Source organism: Sodiomyces alcalophilus (genome assembly GCF_042370955.1).
Source record: "Sodiomyces alcalophilus JCM 7366 unplaced genomic scaffold ACRALscaffold_4, whole genome shotgun sequence".
NCBI classification, from domain to species: Eukaryota; Fungi; Ascomycota; class Sordariomycetes; order Glomerellales; family Plectosphaerellaceae; genus Sodiomyces; species Sodiomyces alcalophilus.
Window position 1 is genome coordinate 2,289,141 of NW_027263535.1, and position 13,254 is coordinate 2,302,394.

At 52.0% G+C, this 13,254-nt stretch overlaps 6 protein-coding genes across 6 annotated transcripts; 3 read left to right on the plus strand and 3 right to left on the minus strand.

The window, feature by feature from the left end:
- Window positions 1–952: 952 nt before the first annotated feature.
- Window positions 953–2,716, plus strand: ACRALDRAFT_210881 (uncharacterized protein; the record flags this gene model as incomplete). The annotated part of the gene is made up of 13 exons (XM_071023384.1): window positions 953–966; window positions 1,099–1,123; window positions 1,172–1,219; window positions 1,285–1,322; window positions 1,353–1,384; window positions 1,485–1,586; window positions 1,633–1,764; window positions 1,808–1,823; window positions 1,901–1,956; window positions 2,057–2,201; window positions 2,332–2,348; window positions 2,386–2,505; window positions 2,589–2,716. The coding sequence occupies 13 exons, from the start codon at window positions 953–955 to the stop codon at window positions 2,714–2,716; spliced, it is 873 nt and encodes a 290-aa protein (XP_070875003.1).
- ACRALDRAFT_1064039 (uncharacterized protein) lies at window positions 2,247–4,221 on the minus strand. Its single transcript, XM_071016903.1, is given in 3 exon segments — window positions 2,247–3,084; window positions 3,580–3,794; window positions 3,808–4,221. 2 exon segments carry the CDS (start codon window positions 3,608–3,610, stop codon window positions 2,741–2,743), a joined length of 375 nt encoding a protein of 124 aa, XP_070875004.1. The 5' UTR covers window positions 3,611–3,794; window positions 3,808–4,221; the 3' UTR covers window positions 2,247–2,740.
- A 1,766-nt stretch (window positions 4,222–5,987) lies between these two features.
- Window positions 5,988–8,119, plus strand: ACRALDRAFT_210879 (uncharacterized protein; the record flags this gene model as incomplete). The annotated part of the gene is made up of 11 exons (XM_071023383.1): window positions 5,988–6,013; window positions 6,067–6,110; window positions 6,190–6,207; window positions 6,240–6,282; window positions 6,328–6,361; window positions 6,482–6,512; window positions 6,601–6,846; window positions 6,899–7,092; window positions 7,170–7,183; window positions 7,222–7,958; window positions 8,028–8,119. The coding sequence occupies 11 exons, from the start codon at window positions 5,988–5,990 to the stop codon at window positions 8,117–8,119; spliced, it is 1,479 nt and encodes a 492-aa protein (XP_070875005.1).
- A 55-nt stretch (window positions 8,120–8,174) lies between these two features.
- Window positions 8,175–9,094, plus strand: ACRALDRAFT_210878 (uncharacterized protein; the record flags this gene model as incomplete). Its single annotated transcript, XM_071023382.1, has 8 exons — window positions 8,175–8,237; window positions 8,319–8,436; window positions 8,482–8,523; window positions 8,555–8,601; window positions 8,669–8,795; window positions 8,840–8,858; window positions 8,901–9,017; window positions 9,055–9,094. 8 exons carry the CDS (start codon window positions 8,175–8,177, stop codon window positions 9,092–9,094), a joined length of 573 nt encoding a protein of 190 aa, XP_070875006.1.
- Window positions 9,095–9,139: 45 nt separating this feature from the next.
- ACRALDRAFT_1057121 (uncharacterized protein) lies at window positions 9,140–10,897 on the minus strand (the record flags this gene model as incomplete). Its single annotated transcript, XM_071015903.1, has 5 exons — window positions 9,140–9,392; window positions 9,454–9,753; window positions 9,831–9,948; window positions 10,009–10,139; window positions 10,248–10,897. The coding sequence occupies 5 exons, from the start codon at window positions 10,895–10,897 to the stop codon at window positions 9,140–9,142; spliced, it is 1,452 nt and encodes a 483-aa protein (XP_070875007.1).
- A 1,777-nt stretch (window positions 10,898–12,674) lies between these two features.
- Window positions 12,675–13,133, minus strand: ACRALDRAFT_2019651 (uncharacterized protein; the record flags this gene model as incomplete). The annotated part of the gene is made up of 2 exons (XM_071019980.1): window positions 12,675–13,067; window positions 13,098–13,133. 2 exons carry the CDS (start codon window positions 13,131–13,133, stop codon window positions 12,675–12,677), a joined length of 429 nt encoding a protein of 142 aa, XP_070875008.1.
- Between the last annotated feature and the right edge of the window lie 121 nt (window positions 13,134–13,254).

Sequence of the window (13,254 nt, forward strand, 5' to 3'; positions counted from 1 at the left end):
TTAATAAAGGCATGGCATTTGGCTCCTATATCGAGCATATTGTATATATACCTGAAAAATGGAGCAGAGATATTCCATAGAATATCAGTTAATTTACGATAGGTAGTTGGATAAAGGAGATAGGAGATATGTACCCAATCAAAGGGAGCCGGCTTTTCCCCAATATTATCTGCCCACATATCTGCTCGTCGTCTTCCTTGCTATATATTCCCATCCCTCCCACGCCTCCTTCCCATTTTGATAAAAGGCATTCATTCCATGGAAATAGGAATTACACGCAATGTAATAAAGGGAATACGGCACAAAGTTCAACGTCACCTAGGGGAACGTAGAAAAATATGAAGTAACATGCTAGTTGCTGCGCCACGTTTTAACATCTGCCTCACCCCACTATTATCCTCTCAATCAACCTGCTACTTCAAACCTCAAGTCTAACAGGTAACCGAATCGCTTTCAGAATTGCGTTTGAGAATTCTCCAGGTGCTGTTGCACCACTGATGAAGAACACGTGGGCCGTAACAGTTTCTGCGTCGTGATACGGGGTAACGGGGCCCCTCCATGTCCAGACTACTGTAATTTCGGTCGGACTCCCCTTACCCAAACTTTCCCGATATCAAGATACAGACAGTAAATGGAACTTGGTAACACAGGGCTCTCCAAATTCTCTAGAGGCATCAGACAACGCTTTATTAGTCGGGCTAGAATAACTGTTGATTATACGTGTACACTATAAGAACGGTGAATCGAGACGCATACGGACGACTGATCTGCATCCGGGCTCCCGCCAATTAAACTTGGGTATACGGCGTTGACCCGTCCTGCTGACGCGTTCAACGGCCCTGGCGTCTCACCCCGTTAAAGTTCGATAGATGGTCGAGTCCCCTTTACACTAAAATCAAATCCCCGAGAGCCTTTAATCGGCCGAGGAGATCAGGAAAGCTAGCAAAGAACAATGCCGGTCGATCAGTGGCCCTAAAGTCCAATCCCGATTTGTCCCAATCTCACTACCAGCTACTGCCGATAATCTTCCTACCCAAATCGATACGCAACTCAAGACGGAATAATATAGCTTATTCCGCTGATATATCAGTGTACAAGGAAAATATTGAACTTCCATCAAGCAGTCTGTTGACAATATCGTAGTACCTCGAGGCAACTTGGGACATTCTAGAACCCTCAGCATCAGCACACCACCTCCCTCCCTCCCTCCCTCCACACCGTTCCTGATTCATCCGCCCCTTGCTTCTACCTGGGGTAGTACCTACACTGCTTTGTCACCTGCAGACGGGTAATGTGACGGCAGGGGACGGGTATATGCGTGCGTGTGTCGAGTTTCTGGTTCGGTTCACCAGCCAGTCTTGTACTACCAAAAACGACCGCAGCAGTTCGTTCGGCTTTAAAAGCAGTCCTAATTCAAGTCGCAAAGGGTCATTATCATAAGAAGCTATCTTTCGAGTCGTTATCATCATCATAATCGTCATGAGAATCGCAGCATAAGATGAAAGGAGACGCAAGAAACAGAAGAAAACGAGAAAAAAAAGAACAGCAAGCAAGACAGAAGCAGTCGTCCGAATCAAATGCAAAGCGTTCATCAATCTGACCGCCCAACCCCATCACCCACCCATTTTCCAGTGCTGGTTTTCTGCTCCCGAAAGAAGAGGAAGAGACGACAAAGTCTCGAGTCTTCGCGTGTGATCATCTCCCCTGCCGTGACGTCTGGGCGTCATGTCGGCACCGCCTCCATGCTCTCAACCTCCCCATGCCGTCCGTATTTTATCTTTCCCTTGCTTTTCCTTCCTGTTCCCAGTCTCTTTCCCGCACTGGTATAATGGAAACTTCCCTTCCCTTCCGAGACCCTAGCGGATGGAATAGGAGCGGAATAGAGTGAAGTGGGGGAAAGTGCCCTTATCCCCACCGACCCCTTCTCCCAGCCGGAAGAGCAGAATGAAAAATCGAGTCTAGCCGCCGAATATAAGACCCGTAAACGTGTAAGCGTCGTGTCCCCCTTCTTTTGTTTCAGAGCTCGATGGCTCCCGTGGCGTGGCCTAGCTCCCAGGCGAGCAAGATCAAACACCCGGGACCTTTCCGAATATGGACTTTGAAGTCCAAGGGACAGAGGACGAATATGATGGAGACAGATTTGTAGAGGTGGTTCTGTCCATCCCCAACTCGGAAATTCGAGATCGAACGTCCATCGAATCGTAAAGATGTTCCAAAAAAGGAGCCGGGAACGGGGGAAAAAAAAAAAAGATAAAAAGGATAAAAAAGAAGAAACGAGCCAACCCAATCATCAAACGTAAGTAAACGAAAACCTCCCAAATCATGGACAAGAGGTCCACAAGTCGATAGTGGGAATCATCTCTAGTGTCGTCAAGTCGTCATAAGTCGTGGCGGTGAAATGTTGGAACGCGGAAGAATCGCTGCCTCGCCGTTTTGGGGTCGTGTGCCTTGGGCACCTATATGTCCTCTCTCCCGTCCTTGGCCCTCAACCTAAGGTCGTAAGATGTCCTTTTTGTTTTTCTTTCTTGGCATGTCGTCGTTAACGCGTCGGTTCTCGTGGGTATATCCTCCGGAAATGTGCTGTGAAGCTGGCCACCTATATCGTAGTGCCGTCACCCGTATCCCTTCGCTCGCCCAGGGCTATCCCGTCAAGCGGTGGAAGCGCTCTCCCCGGGGCCGTCCTGATTGTTCTGCGGGTATTGGCAACAAAAAATGACCACGCATTGCACCTGTCTGTCGTTTACTGCACAGACACGGGAGAGCCGCTGCTCGAGTGGTTTCCAGGTCGGTGGTTGTCCCGCTGGCCAGGTGGTGGCTGGCGGGCCTTGGTGGTGCGGCGCGGATTGTCTGTGGCCGGGAGGCCCTGGACAATACCATTACGCGCGAGCATCCCCCCGTTGGCTGAGAAGTTTTGGCACACCATGAACGCCCTCATAGCGGCGTTCTCCTGCGCCAGGGTATCCGATTGGTACGCGAGATCCGTCTGATACTCACGGCCGTTGACCAGGACCAAGCAGGTGAACCCGCTCGGGCCACGGAAGCACTCGTACGTGGGGTCCTGCCACCCGCGTCGTCGACAGAGACCTGTGATGGCCGATCCGTTAGCCCCTTGTGTTCTCCCCAGATGTGTTGGTCCACAATTTCCGAATTTTTTTTTAAAAAAAAACCTTGTCGTCACCAAGTCATCGAACCAGCGTGGCAACCAGCGGCGGGTGGCATCACCGTGCGAGAACGGCGTCCCAAAGCATTAGCATTGACACGCAGACCTGCATTGGAGCCAACACGTCTCGCGCTTGACCGTCTCACCGGGTCCCACGGGTAAGTGCAATTGCAACTCTCGATATAGGACTGACGGCGATCGACGGAAAGAACGAAATAAGTGCATCATCGTGGCCCTTCCCCCCTTTTTTTTGGCTGCTGCCATAGTGCAGCGGGTTGCATACCCCATTCCTCACGATGAGCACCTGGATGTTTGCAGTCCACCCCCACTTGCAGGAGCATGTTTGTCATGCTGTGTCGACGATGTAGGGGGGAATTGGGCTGAAATGCGACATTCTTGAAATCCAGTGGGTTACTTACTTTCCAGGTACTGCATGTAAAAGCCGCCCATGGTGAAAATTAAGCCCAATGGGTCGAAACGATGGAGATGGGCGATGGCGGAATATGTGGGCGGGTGCGAGGGACAGTCCCCGAGTCAAAGACGTCTCAATGGAAAGACGTCTCAAAATGGAACAAAACCGTAAAAAGAAAGATGTATAAAGAATAAGGGCTAAAAGAAAAAAAAAGAAAAAAAAAAGTGACAAGGACTGTCGGTATGAAGGCCACAGTACCGAGAACCGGACGCCCTTGGATGCAGCCAAACCCAAGTCTAGCGGGCAAGAGCTAAGAGCACACCAAGTCTAGTGAACGTAGGTAGGGCAGCAATGAGAGGAAAAAGGAATGGCGAAGAAGAAATGAGCGCGCGGCCGGGTGTCCTATTCACCGAGAAATAAATCCCAAAAACGCCAGTGCGGGTTGATAGAATGGTAGTAGCAGCAGGTACGAATAGGCTGAGATGGCGAAGTCGGGCGTCGATGGTCGATGGTGGTAGTCAAGCTACGTATCCCCGGGGGCTTCTTGGGAATGCGGGAAATCCGGGCGCCAGACAGCGAGACATGTGTGCTTTATTGCAGGGCAAAGAGGGACATACTCGGTATGATGAGTGCGGGGCGGAGGGGAAAGGTGTGAGGGGGTTAACCTTTTTAGCAAGTAGTCGAGGGAACGAGGGGGGATGGATGAATGAGCAGCTTGAGACGCAAGAGGAAAGAAAACGGATAACCGTCAGTGGGCGAGTTTGAAAATGGGGGCTTTTTTTCGGTTTTTCTTAGAATGCACGATGCAACCAGCGATGCGGCTCTCGAAGGTGCGACCCATTTTCTGATGTGTTGGCTTCCTCGTTACCAGTTGAATAGAAGCGCTGGGCGGACTAGGTAACTCCACTTGCAGCACATGGGGAAGAGGCGGGAATAGCTCTTTGTTTGGGGTGGGCGTAAGAAGAGAGGGGGTGTGTTTGTACCCATCCACGATCCAAGTGATGATGATTTCTGACAACTTTGGCCGGAGGGGTACGAGCCGCTGGTGGTCGACATCGACCGGTGACAGTCAAGTTGCCTTTCTTTTTTTTTTATCACTGTTTTCTCTTTATGATGAATGGTTTGATTTTCTCTTTTGGACAATGGCGGTTTAGATTTTCCTTATATATATCTTATATATATACAAAGAAAGGTTCGTGTACGTACCGTAGTTAGACATGCAAAGTTCTTCACCAAAGGCGTCCTGGATCTGGCTGGATCGGGGGGATTGGTTGGCTTGGCATCGCACCTTACATAACGCCTCTTAAGGTGAATCTCTATGGACAAGTCGACCCGTTATGCAGAGCTAGTCGGCTCACCATGGCAAAAGTGGCGAAATTAAACCGAAAATTCCCACTCCGTCAGGAGGCGAGCCAATGTCGCGTGCCTGTAATGTCAGCGTCTCGCGAAGGACGACATTGTCTAAACTTGGGTCACGATGTGCGGGCCATTAATATCGCCAGCCAACGACGTGTTGGCCCGTTCGTCCAGGCCCTGCCAGGGAAGAACCGTTCGCACGACAATCTGCGTGTGAGTGAGGGCGACGCCGGGAATGGCTAATGAGAATAGAGATACTATGTATTATATACGAATATGATACTCACTCCCCTCGAAATGTCCTAGCGGCGACTAGTGCAACAAGAGAGCGACCCAAGACCCAAAAGAATGCCCATTGCCCATTGTTGGGTGTTAGTTTGGAGACGGACTCGAAGTCAAGCCGGTAAAAGAAAATAAACAGGACCAGGCGCCTGCATGACCCATCTGCTCTGGTGACGCCGAGGTCAGATTGTAGGCTGGAGAAATCGTGGGTCGTGAGAGCGCAGACAACGGTGAGACTTGTTCTTCAGGTCGCGTTTTCTGCGGCCACCTTCAGCGGCCCATACAACGTCGACAAGTAATAAATGGAGCACTCACCGAAAAGTCCACTCCAAGACGTCATCCTCATTGGAAGCTCCGTCTCGGCGTGGCGCCCCTGGACACTGAGCTTCCGTGAGCGCTTTCAAGAGAATGGGCGATACGCACACATGTACGTTGTATCTTGGCCACATTGTTGCACGAACCACCCATCAGGCCGGGCCAACAGGAAACGAAACGAAAGCTACGCTACGACCCCGGCATAGTCGAGTTCATATCACTGCGAGACCGGCGCTTGTCGGCTCGAATCAGCCGAGCCAACCCCGGACGCCGGCAGGTCGACCAGAGAAGAAGCTGCGCAGTTGGACAGGCCCAAGTACCATACATTATACATACTTCGTACTCCATCGAAAGGGAAGAAGTGGTACACGCATAGCTAGGGGGCGGGGCCTTCCATTTCTTTCCTTCCTTCCCTTCTCCCCGCCTTCCATTTCTTTTTCCTTTTTCATTTTTCCTTTGGTGATGGGAAAACTAGACATCCAGACGATGTGTTTTTGTGGGGGGGGGGGGGTTGGGAGGTTTTTGCCTAGAGGCACTGCAGAACACAAAACGACGACGATCAGCGCAGAGAGAGGGGCGACAAGGGTTCCTAAACAGGATAGAACACCTAAAGAAGAAGTTTTACTCGCTGAGAGTTCCTAATAGACAAGGCGACCCGGTCAAGGCCAGAGCGAGCCGGATGGTGCGAAGGCTTCACGCTCATGCAATGATGAGTTGGCAATGCTTACTCAGTACTAGATATTAATCAAGGCCAGAGGTGCGTACAATCCAGAATACTTCGTACTGGACGGGTTCTTTACAGAGTACGAAATAAACTACGTATGAGTACGTACGAAGTACTGTAATTAGGTAGGTAGGTAGGCAGTAAATACGTTGTACGTTGTATGTACAGTAACTTGACATAAGTGTCGAATCGATGTACCTACCTACGCACACTTATAACGTGGTCTTATAAGTACATCGGCTCGACAGTTTTGCCTCGTCACTGTACGTTGTATAAGCGTAGTTACGTGTCAAGCTGCATTCCGCCACCCACTTTAAATTCAAATACGGTTAAACATTGTGTCATTAACAGCCAGGGTCGAGGGCATACGCCCCACATACTGGCCGTCCCACCAAACACCTCGGGGAGTGGAGGCAAGGCAGGCCTTTCGTTCAATCAAACAACAACGCTGGATGAACCCACCTTCTCAAGCATGCCCACCTCCGCCCCTGCTATGGATTGTTGAAGAGTTATTCAACTTCTGCCCTGCTGCTGTGGATCGCTTCCCTCTCGACAAAGATGGACAGGCCCCGGTTCAAATCCCAGCCAACACCCCAGGTGGCAAAGTTGGATAATATCCGTTTTGTCCATCCAGGATACCCTGGACCAGACAATAACCTATTGACGCTTCCCCGAGTCGACCGCCGCAATGATAACAACTTTGGCATCCATCATGGGACAGCCCTCCTGGCATGCCAGGTCGTGGCCGGCAATGCGTTTGACGGTTATCTGTCTCTGAACAAGGGGGGAGAGGCAGTATCCGTTCCCCTGGACGGTATTCTAACCCAAGGCTCATACTACTTTGTGGTTCCTGATGATGGTATATCTCTATGTCATTCCTTACGTCGTATACTAAATGCTATTACTAACGGAACCCATAGAGCTTTACCCCATCGTGCCTAGTTTTCGACACTGGCTGTTTCCCCATGATAGGATCGAAGATATATGGCCGGACATACCACCAGGCGGTCGCCATGATCGCTGCGTCGTGTCTAACTTCTCCTTTGCCGTTGAGAATGCCCATCTTATCCCAAAGGAAGAGCGAACCTGGTTCCAGAAGAACGAGATGGATCTTTATGGCTATGGTCTAACAGGTATTAACGACGAGGCAAACTTGCTGCCTATGAAGAGCGATATCCATGTCTGCTTCGACAAACGATGGTTTGTTATCGTGCCGAAGACAGCAAGTACGATATCGTCTGAGCCGCAATACGTAACACATATTATATCGCCTGAAGCGGAGGAATTCTCGCCGATATACCAAGACACGATTGTTCGGCCTCGCACAAGATCCAAACATTTCCTATTCGTACGATTTGCCTGGGCTATACTTCTACGAGCAAAGCCTTTTCTCCTTCGGGACGAGAAACGCTGGGTCCTCCAGGTCTCTGGTGTCGACGAAGACGGCAAGTTACAGCATGTTCGCGAGGAAATGAGCGGCCAACGCCTCCAACAGATCTACGGCGGCGGGGGAAGTTGCAGTGCAACTCCTATGAAGAGGTCCAGGGATACCAGCCTGGTAATGGACGAAGATGACGTCGGTGTTTTATCAGATTTGCCAGACGAAGAGCCGGATCCAGTCTGGGATTTCGTGGGCATGTCTCATAACAACAATAGAAGACAACAGAATTCTTCGGAGGAGACAGGTGTGGATATTGGGCCTGTCGTAAGTCACAAAGGAGTTAGAGACTTGGATGCAGGTCTGGCCGAACACGAAGTGGCTTAATTGTCCACTCTAGACGGGTGGGCGTGGATAGTTGGACTTCATAAGAATGCTTGGGGTTGTTACGTCAAGCTTGAAGCCATAGGAAACCACTCTTTTACAAAGTGATACATGAAGCCAGATACGCCAGCCACTTCGCTTCGTATATATATCTCAGAACAAAATGGTATCACGGACCCAAATGGGACTCGTCAAGATGACGATCGAGACGAATGTGGGATATCAGGTGCACTGGACGCAGAGAATAAGATAAAACATTGAAAGTGTGTACATATCCGTCATACGTACAAACGCAAGTACGCTCCAGTGCCTGAACCAGGCCACTGGTCAGCATGTCAGCATTGTAAATCGCCTGCGAGGAAGTACGTCGAACAGGGGTGTTGGGAAATTCGGCGAGATTGAGCGCTATGGGTCGTCCGTCTTATGTTTGCCGCTGTACTTAAGGTGGCAATCAAATCTGCTGTCTCGAGCTCCCTTCCCCGGCCCCTCCCGCTCTTTGCCCTATTCTAGCCGTCAGTTTGTTGGGTTTCGAAGTGACCTCAGGCGAGACGAAGGCGCAAGCCTGGGTGTTTTCCATCCGCACCAGCACCGTGCAAGACAGACACGGCTCCGCTTAAGAAGAAGTGAACGGGGCAACCTAGACACATGCTGGGCCAGATCGTGTCTGTTTACACGATACATAATAGGTATGATTGGGGTAATTCTCGCGAGCTGCAGGCATGGCGCCAGGATTTGTGCGTGTACAGCGTTCCATCCCGTTGCCTTCGCCACAGCCCAGAAGAACGTTGCCGTTCTTTCTTTCTTTCTCCTTTTTCTTTTCCATTCAAGTCAGGCTGTTTGTCTGGCTGTCGCCATCGGTCCTTCCCTGAGTCATCGCACATCATCCAAGGCCAGTGGAAGCAAGTCATGCTGCAGTGACGAGCAAGGACATTGCTGCGACAGCTTGTGATAGGAGGTGGGGAGGCGACAACTTGACTGAACCATGGGATGGCCGCAATGTAAAGCTGTAGGCATTGAGCAAAAGGATTGTGTCAGTCATCCAGGAGTACCCCGCAAAACAGGACAGGCCGCATGAATCCATAGGGGGGACCAACCGACAAAGGACTCTTCATATGGTGGTTGTCCCGCTTAGAACCCAGCCTTGGAGGCAAAATATCCCTGCATGTCGTAGAACATGTGGTCGGGAATAGTATAGGTGGGATGGATGGCTTGGACTCGGTCCTCTTTGTCATATATTTGGGAATCGTCGACACGGGGTGTTACTTTCCACTTGGGCTCTGCGAGCAGCATCTCGTCGTCGTCCAAGTACGTTAGACCCCACTTGTACTGCGCCGTGCTCAAGCCACTGAGGACGTAGCAAGAGTGGTACGCATCGGAGGAGCTGCACCAAGGTCAGTACACGGCAAAACTCAGGATTGAAAACCTCTCATCTCTCAACCGACCTGCTGGGCTTGTCCCGGAGACCACCCCTCTTGGATTCGTCTTGGGCGCAGCACAAAATATAGCGTATCAGGCCCTCCCGATTGTACCAGTCAATCGAATCGATGGTCGGTTGAGACTCGTTTTCCAGTTCGTCCAGGTCACTGGTACCGTTGAGGGCGGCGTCGATCAACGGCCAACATCCACCGACCCAGTGGCTATAGCAGCCATCGACTAGCTTGTTCGTGCGACCACAGAACCCACCCTCCGGAGCGTACTGAAGTGAGGAAAGCCAGGCGATGAGGCGGGGGACGTCCAGGTATCTGCCATGAAGCCAGCATTGTCAGCGTGTTGCTGCTCTTCGATATCAAGAACTCAATGGGGAAGCCTTTGGGCATACTTGGGAATGATCCGATGGGGAGCATCAAGAATGGCAAGACAAGCCAGGGCACAGAATGCGTATGCTCCGTGGGCCTCCGCATCCGGCCGGCCGGATATACCTCCCTCGAACGTTTGGCCTTGACGTTGACGGTGAGCACGTGGGGCGCAAAGATAACCGGGTGGGGAGCGTGGCTTACATCGGCGAACAAACTCGGCTAAGCCGGTGAAGAGGGTCGACTTGCCGTCGGGTGTATAGGCCGGCGAGTCGGGAGATAGCTCACGGGGCATGTTCAACAAGCCGACGATAACAGCCGTGCAGTATGCTCCTCTGGGCATGGATTAGCAAAAAGCGGGACAGCCGTGCAGGCGGGGGGAGGGGCATGATGGGTGTGTATTGCGGTTTTGGGCCACCGCGGGTGGACAGATCGAGACTAACCTCACATCCACCTCACCTCCGTAGACCATCTGCACCCCGCCGTCGGGCTGTTTAAGGGAGCATAACCATCGCCACATGGACTTGCGGTCGATAACCTCGTACGCCTCCTCGCCTCCGACAAGGGCGAGGGCGAGCACGACGGCGAACGTAGTGGCTAGGTGAGACATCTGGCCGTGACCGCCGCCGAAGCCGCCGGTCGGGTTCTGCATGGACTTTGCTGTCACGATGACCTGTTGCCGGTACGACGTCGTGTCTTCCCCAGCCAAGGCGAGGCCATTAAGACACCAGAAGAGGAACCACGGACGACTTGCGTCTGCGACAAGGAAAGGGGCGGGAAGCGTGCCTAGCTGTTTCTTGAGAAACTTGATGTGAGCTGCACGACGCAGACGCGGCACGCCGTGGTGGTTGTAGTCAACCTCGTCTAAATTCGCAGCCAAATGTCTAACACATTCGTTCATAGTCTTAGTCTGAACAGTCAGGGTGTGTGTCGAATAATCCTCGTGGACTGGAGGCGGTTCAGTAAAGAGCTTGGGAACGACCGGGGACGCATGGCGCGGGTCGTGGCCATCTGGAATGTCCACAAAGCCATCGTCTTCCTCGTAGGTCGCCTCCAGCCGCGAGGGGGTATTCTGGGTCATAGAGGAGGCCATGGAAGCTGGTCTGGGTCGGAAGGATGCTTTTACACGACGTTTTAGAGGTCGTATGCGACGGGCGTTCATGTCATGAAGCGGATCAGGAGCTCTTTTGTAGGCAAGATGACGCCTGCAGTGTCCATGTTCCGGCTAGGAGATTCCAGGTTGGGGTAGCGTTAGCCAGAGGCAATGTTGTTAGGCATTGTCTTTTGGTTGCGCAGTCTTATGGTCATAACCCTTTGAGGCTGCAATGACGAGTCGCTATAATGTGAAAGGAGATGTTGGTTTGGTTGGTTTGACGAGGGGCAGGGTGGGGCAGTGCAGGAGACAATGGCAGGAGCTTTGCAGTTGGTCTCGCTTTCCCATGCTATCAGAAATACGTATCTGGTATCGGAGGCTTGAGATTGGATGGAGAAACAGGGCAACTTGACAAGGTGGGTACCTCATGCTTAGATAATATTTCAAAGTGTGTACTTCCGTATTGTCTTGGTTGGGTGAACAATGAGCTATGATCTCCTCCCTTTGGTATTCTTCTCTATCCTCCCCACCCTCCTCTGCAGGGAAGCTCTCGTCCTACCTACCTATACGGCCCAGGACGAACAAATATCCCTTGCTTCCTTCTATATGATGGCGTCCGATGTATGTATTCAATTTTCAGACGTGATGCTCCGTCAAACTCGCGAGATGGGTGGCAAGGCTGGACGGTTGTTTCTTCACCCAGCTTACAATCTGTCGCAAAAGAATGCCATGGCCCGACTCTGGGCTCACCCCAAGTTGGTCGATTTCCAGATTGGCCTTCGGTCCAAAAACCCGGTAGAGGGCTTCCTCCACCAAAGCCCAAGTGAAGATTGGATGGGATGCTTCATCTGATCACCTTACTGTATCTCCGCATCGGCGGACGACAACTCGGGACAACAGGCGGTGGTCTTGGAGGCTTCTCACTTGGTCAGGTGCAGGCAGCATAGACCCCAAGCCCCTTTAGTTCCTTCTACGGTTTTGGTACCAAGTCGTAACCCCGCCCTACATTCCGTGCGTCCTTGAACCATAATCGTGATGCTCTGATGTGTAGGCCCGTCGCAGACTGGGCTCGTTGGAGTGACAATGCGCGGGACCGAACACGTTTCCAACTGTCTCTCAGTATTTCATATCTGTTCCAGTCCAGGAATGCGTATGACGAGGGGGCTCCAACCGAGGATGCTTCGCTGCCAACGTAGTAATTTAGAGTACCGTTGCCGCCGGCCAAGAGAGTACTAGAGCAACGCGAGACATTCTAAGCGAGCGTAGTCGAGGAGCGTTGTGGCGGTGGTATCTTCCCCAGGAATTTAGCACACCACGAGGTTTTGCCGGGGTATCAACCAGTGAGCTTCCCTTCCCCTCGATTCCGCGTTCTCCGCTTGTTAACCAGGTCGGGACGGACATCTATGGCCGAGCATTCGAATAAAGCAAGGATCGAGGTCGTTTGCAACGACGGGCACCCCCGATGCTCACATCATGCATGTCAACCAGGGAGCCGTTCGGGGATATGACGTGCATCATGAGCCAACGTTCCAGAGACGCCCGTAGTCGTCTTGACGCTCTATACGTTGTAACTCGAGGTCTTCCGTCCCCCAACTTGATGAGACAGCGAATTGGGAAGGAGAGTGCGTCACGTTCCGCCTATTAGAAGGTGGTTCGCATTTTCGTGTATTCGTAATCGCCAGACCAATTCTGTCATCGGAGGTGCATCGCATAGAAAGGACTTTAGGGTCCTAGCGGTCTCGAGCTCGCCGTGTTACCCCAGTAAGACATGTCTCTGCTATTTGACACGGTACGGGCCTGAGTCTTCCTTGTGTTGTCGAAGGACGTTTCTGTCCTCCGACGCCCGCAAGCTGGGTTCGATGCCCTTTCCAGGATCCGAACAAGGAGCAAGCCAACCAGGCCGTTTGTCCTCTTGTGGCGCATTTGGGGGGGGGCGGGGGGGGGGGGGTCCTTCATATGAGAGAATGCCAGTATTCATCACCCCACCTGACCTTTGACCACTGACCAAGCAAGGGACCCGCATGTATAGGTGCTGCGACGAAAGACCATGGGCAGGTAAAAGCGTGGGAAGGGAACTCAAAGGCAGCATGTCCGGTTGTCGGGGCTCTCGTGCAACGGATGCAACTGGCCCAAGGATAGACAACTGGTAAGGAACGCGGAGCGCGGGGTTCTGTGGAAAAGGGCTGACGACCACTCATACTGAGCGGTAGCGTCGCCTGCATGGGTAGGTATGCATTATCAGGTGTCGGCGAATCCGTTTCTAGTTCGGGTCACCAAGTCAAGATGTTTCAGCGCTCGTCAGCGTTGCGTTGCTCTTATTTTCCTTGTTCTCTCCTGGCCTAGAGAGAGGGTGATGC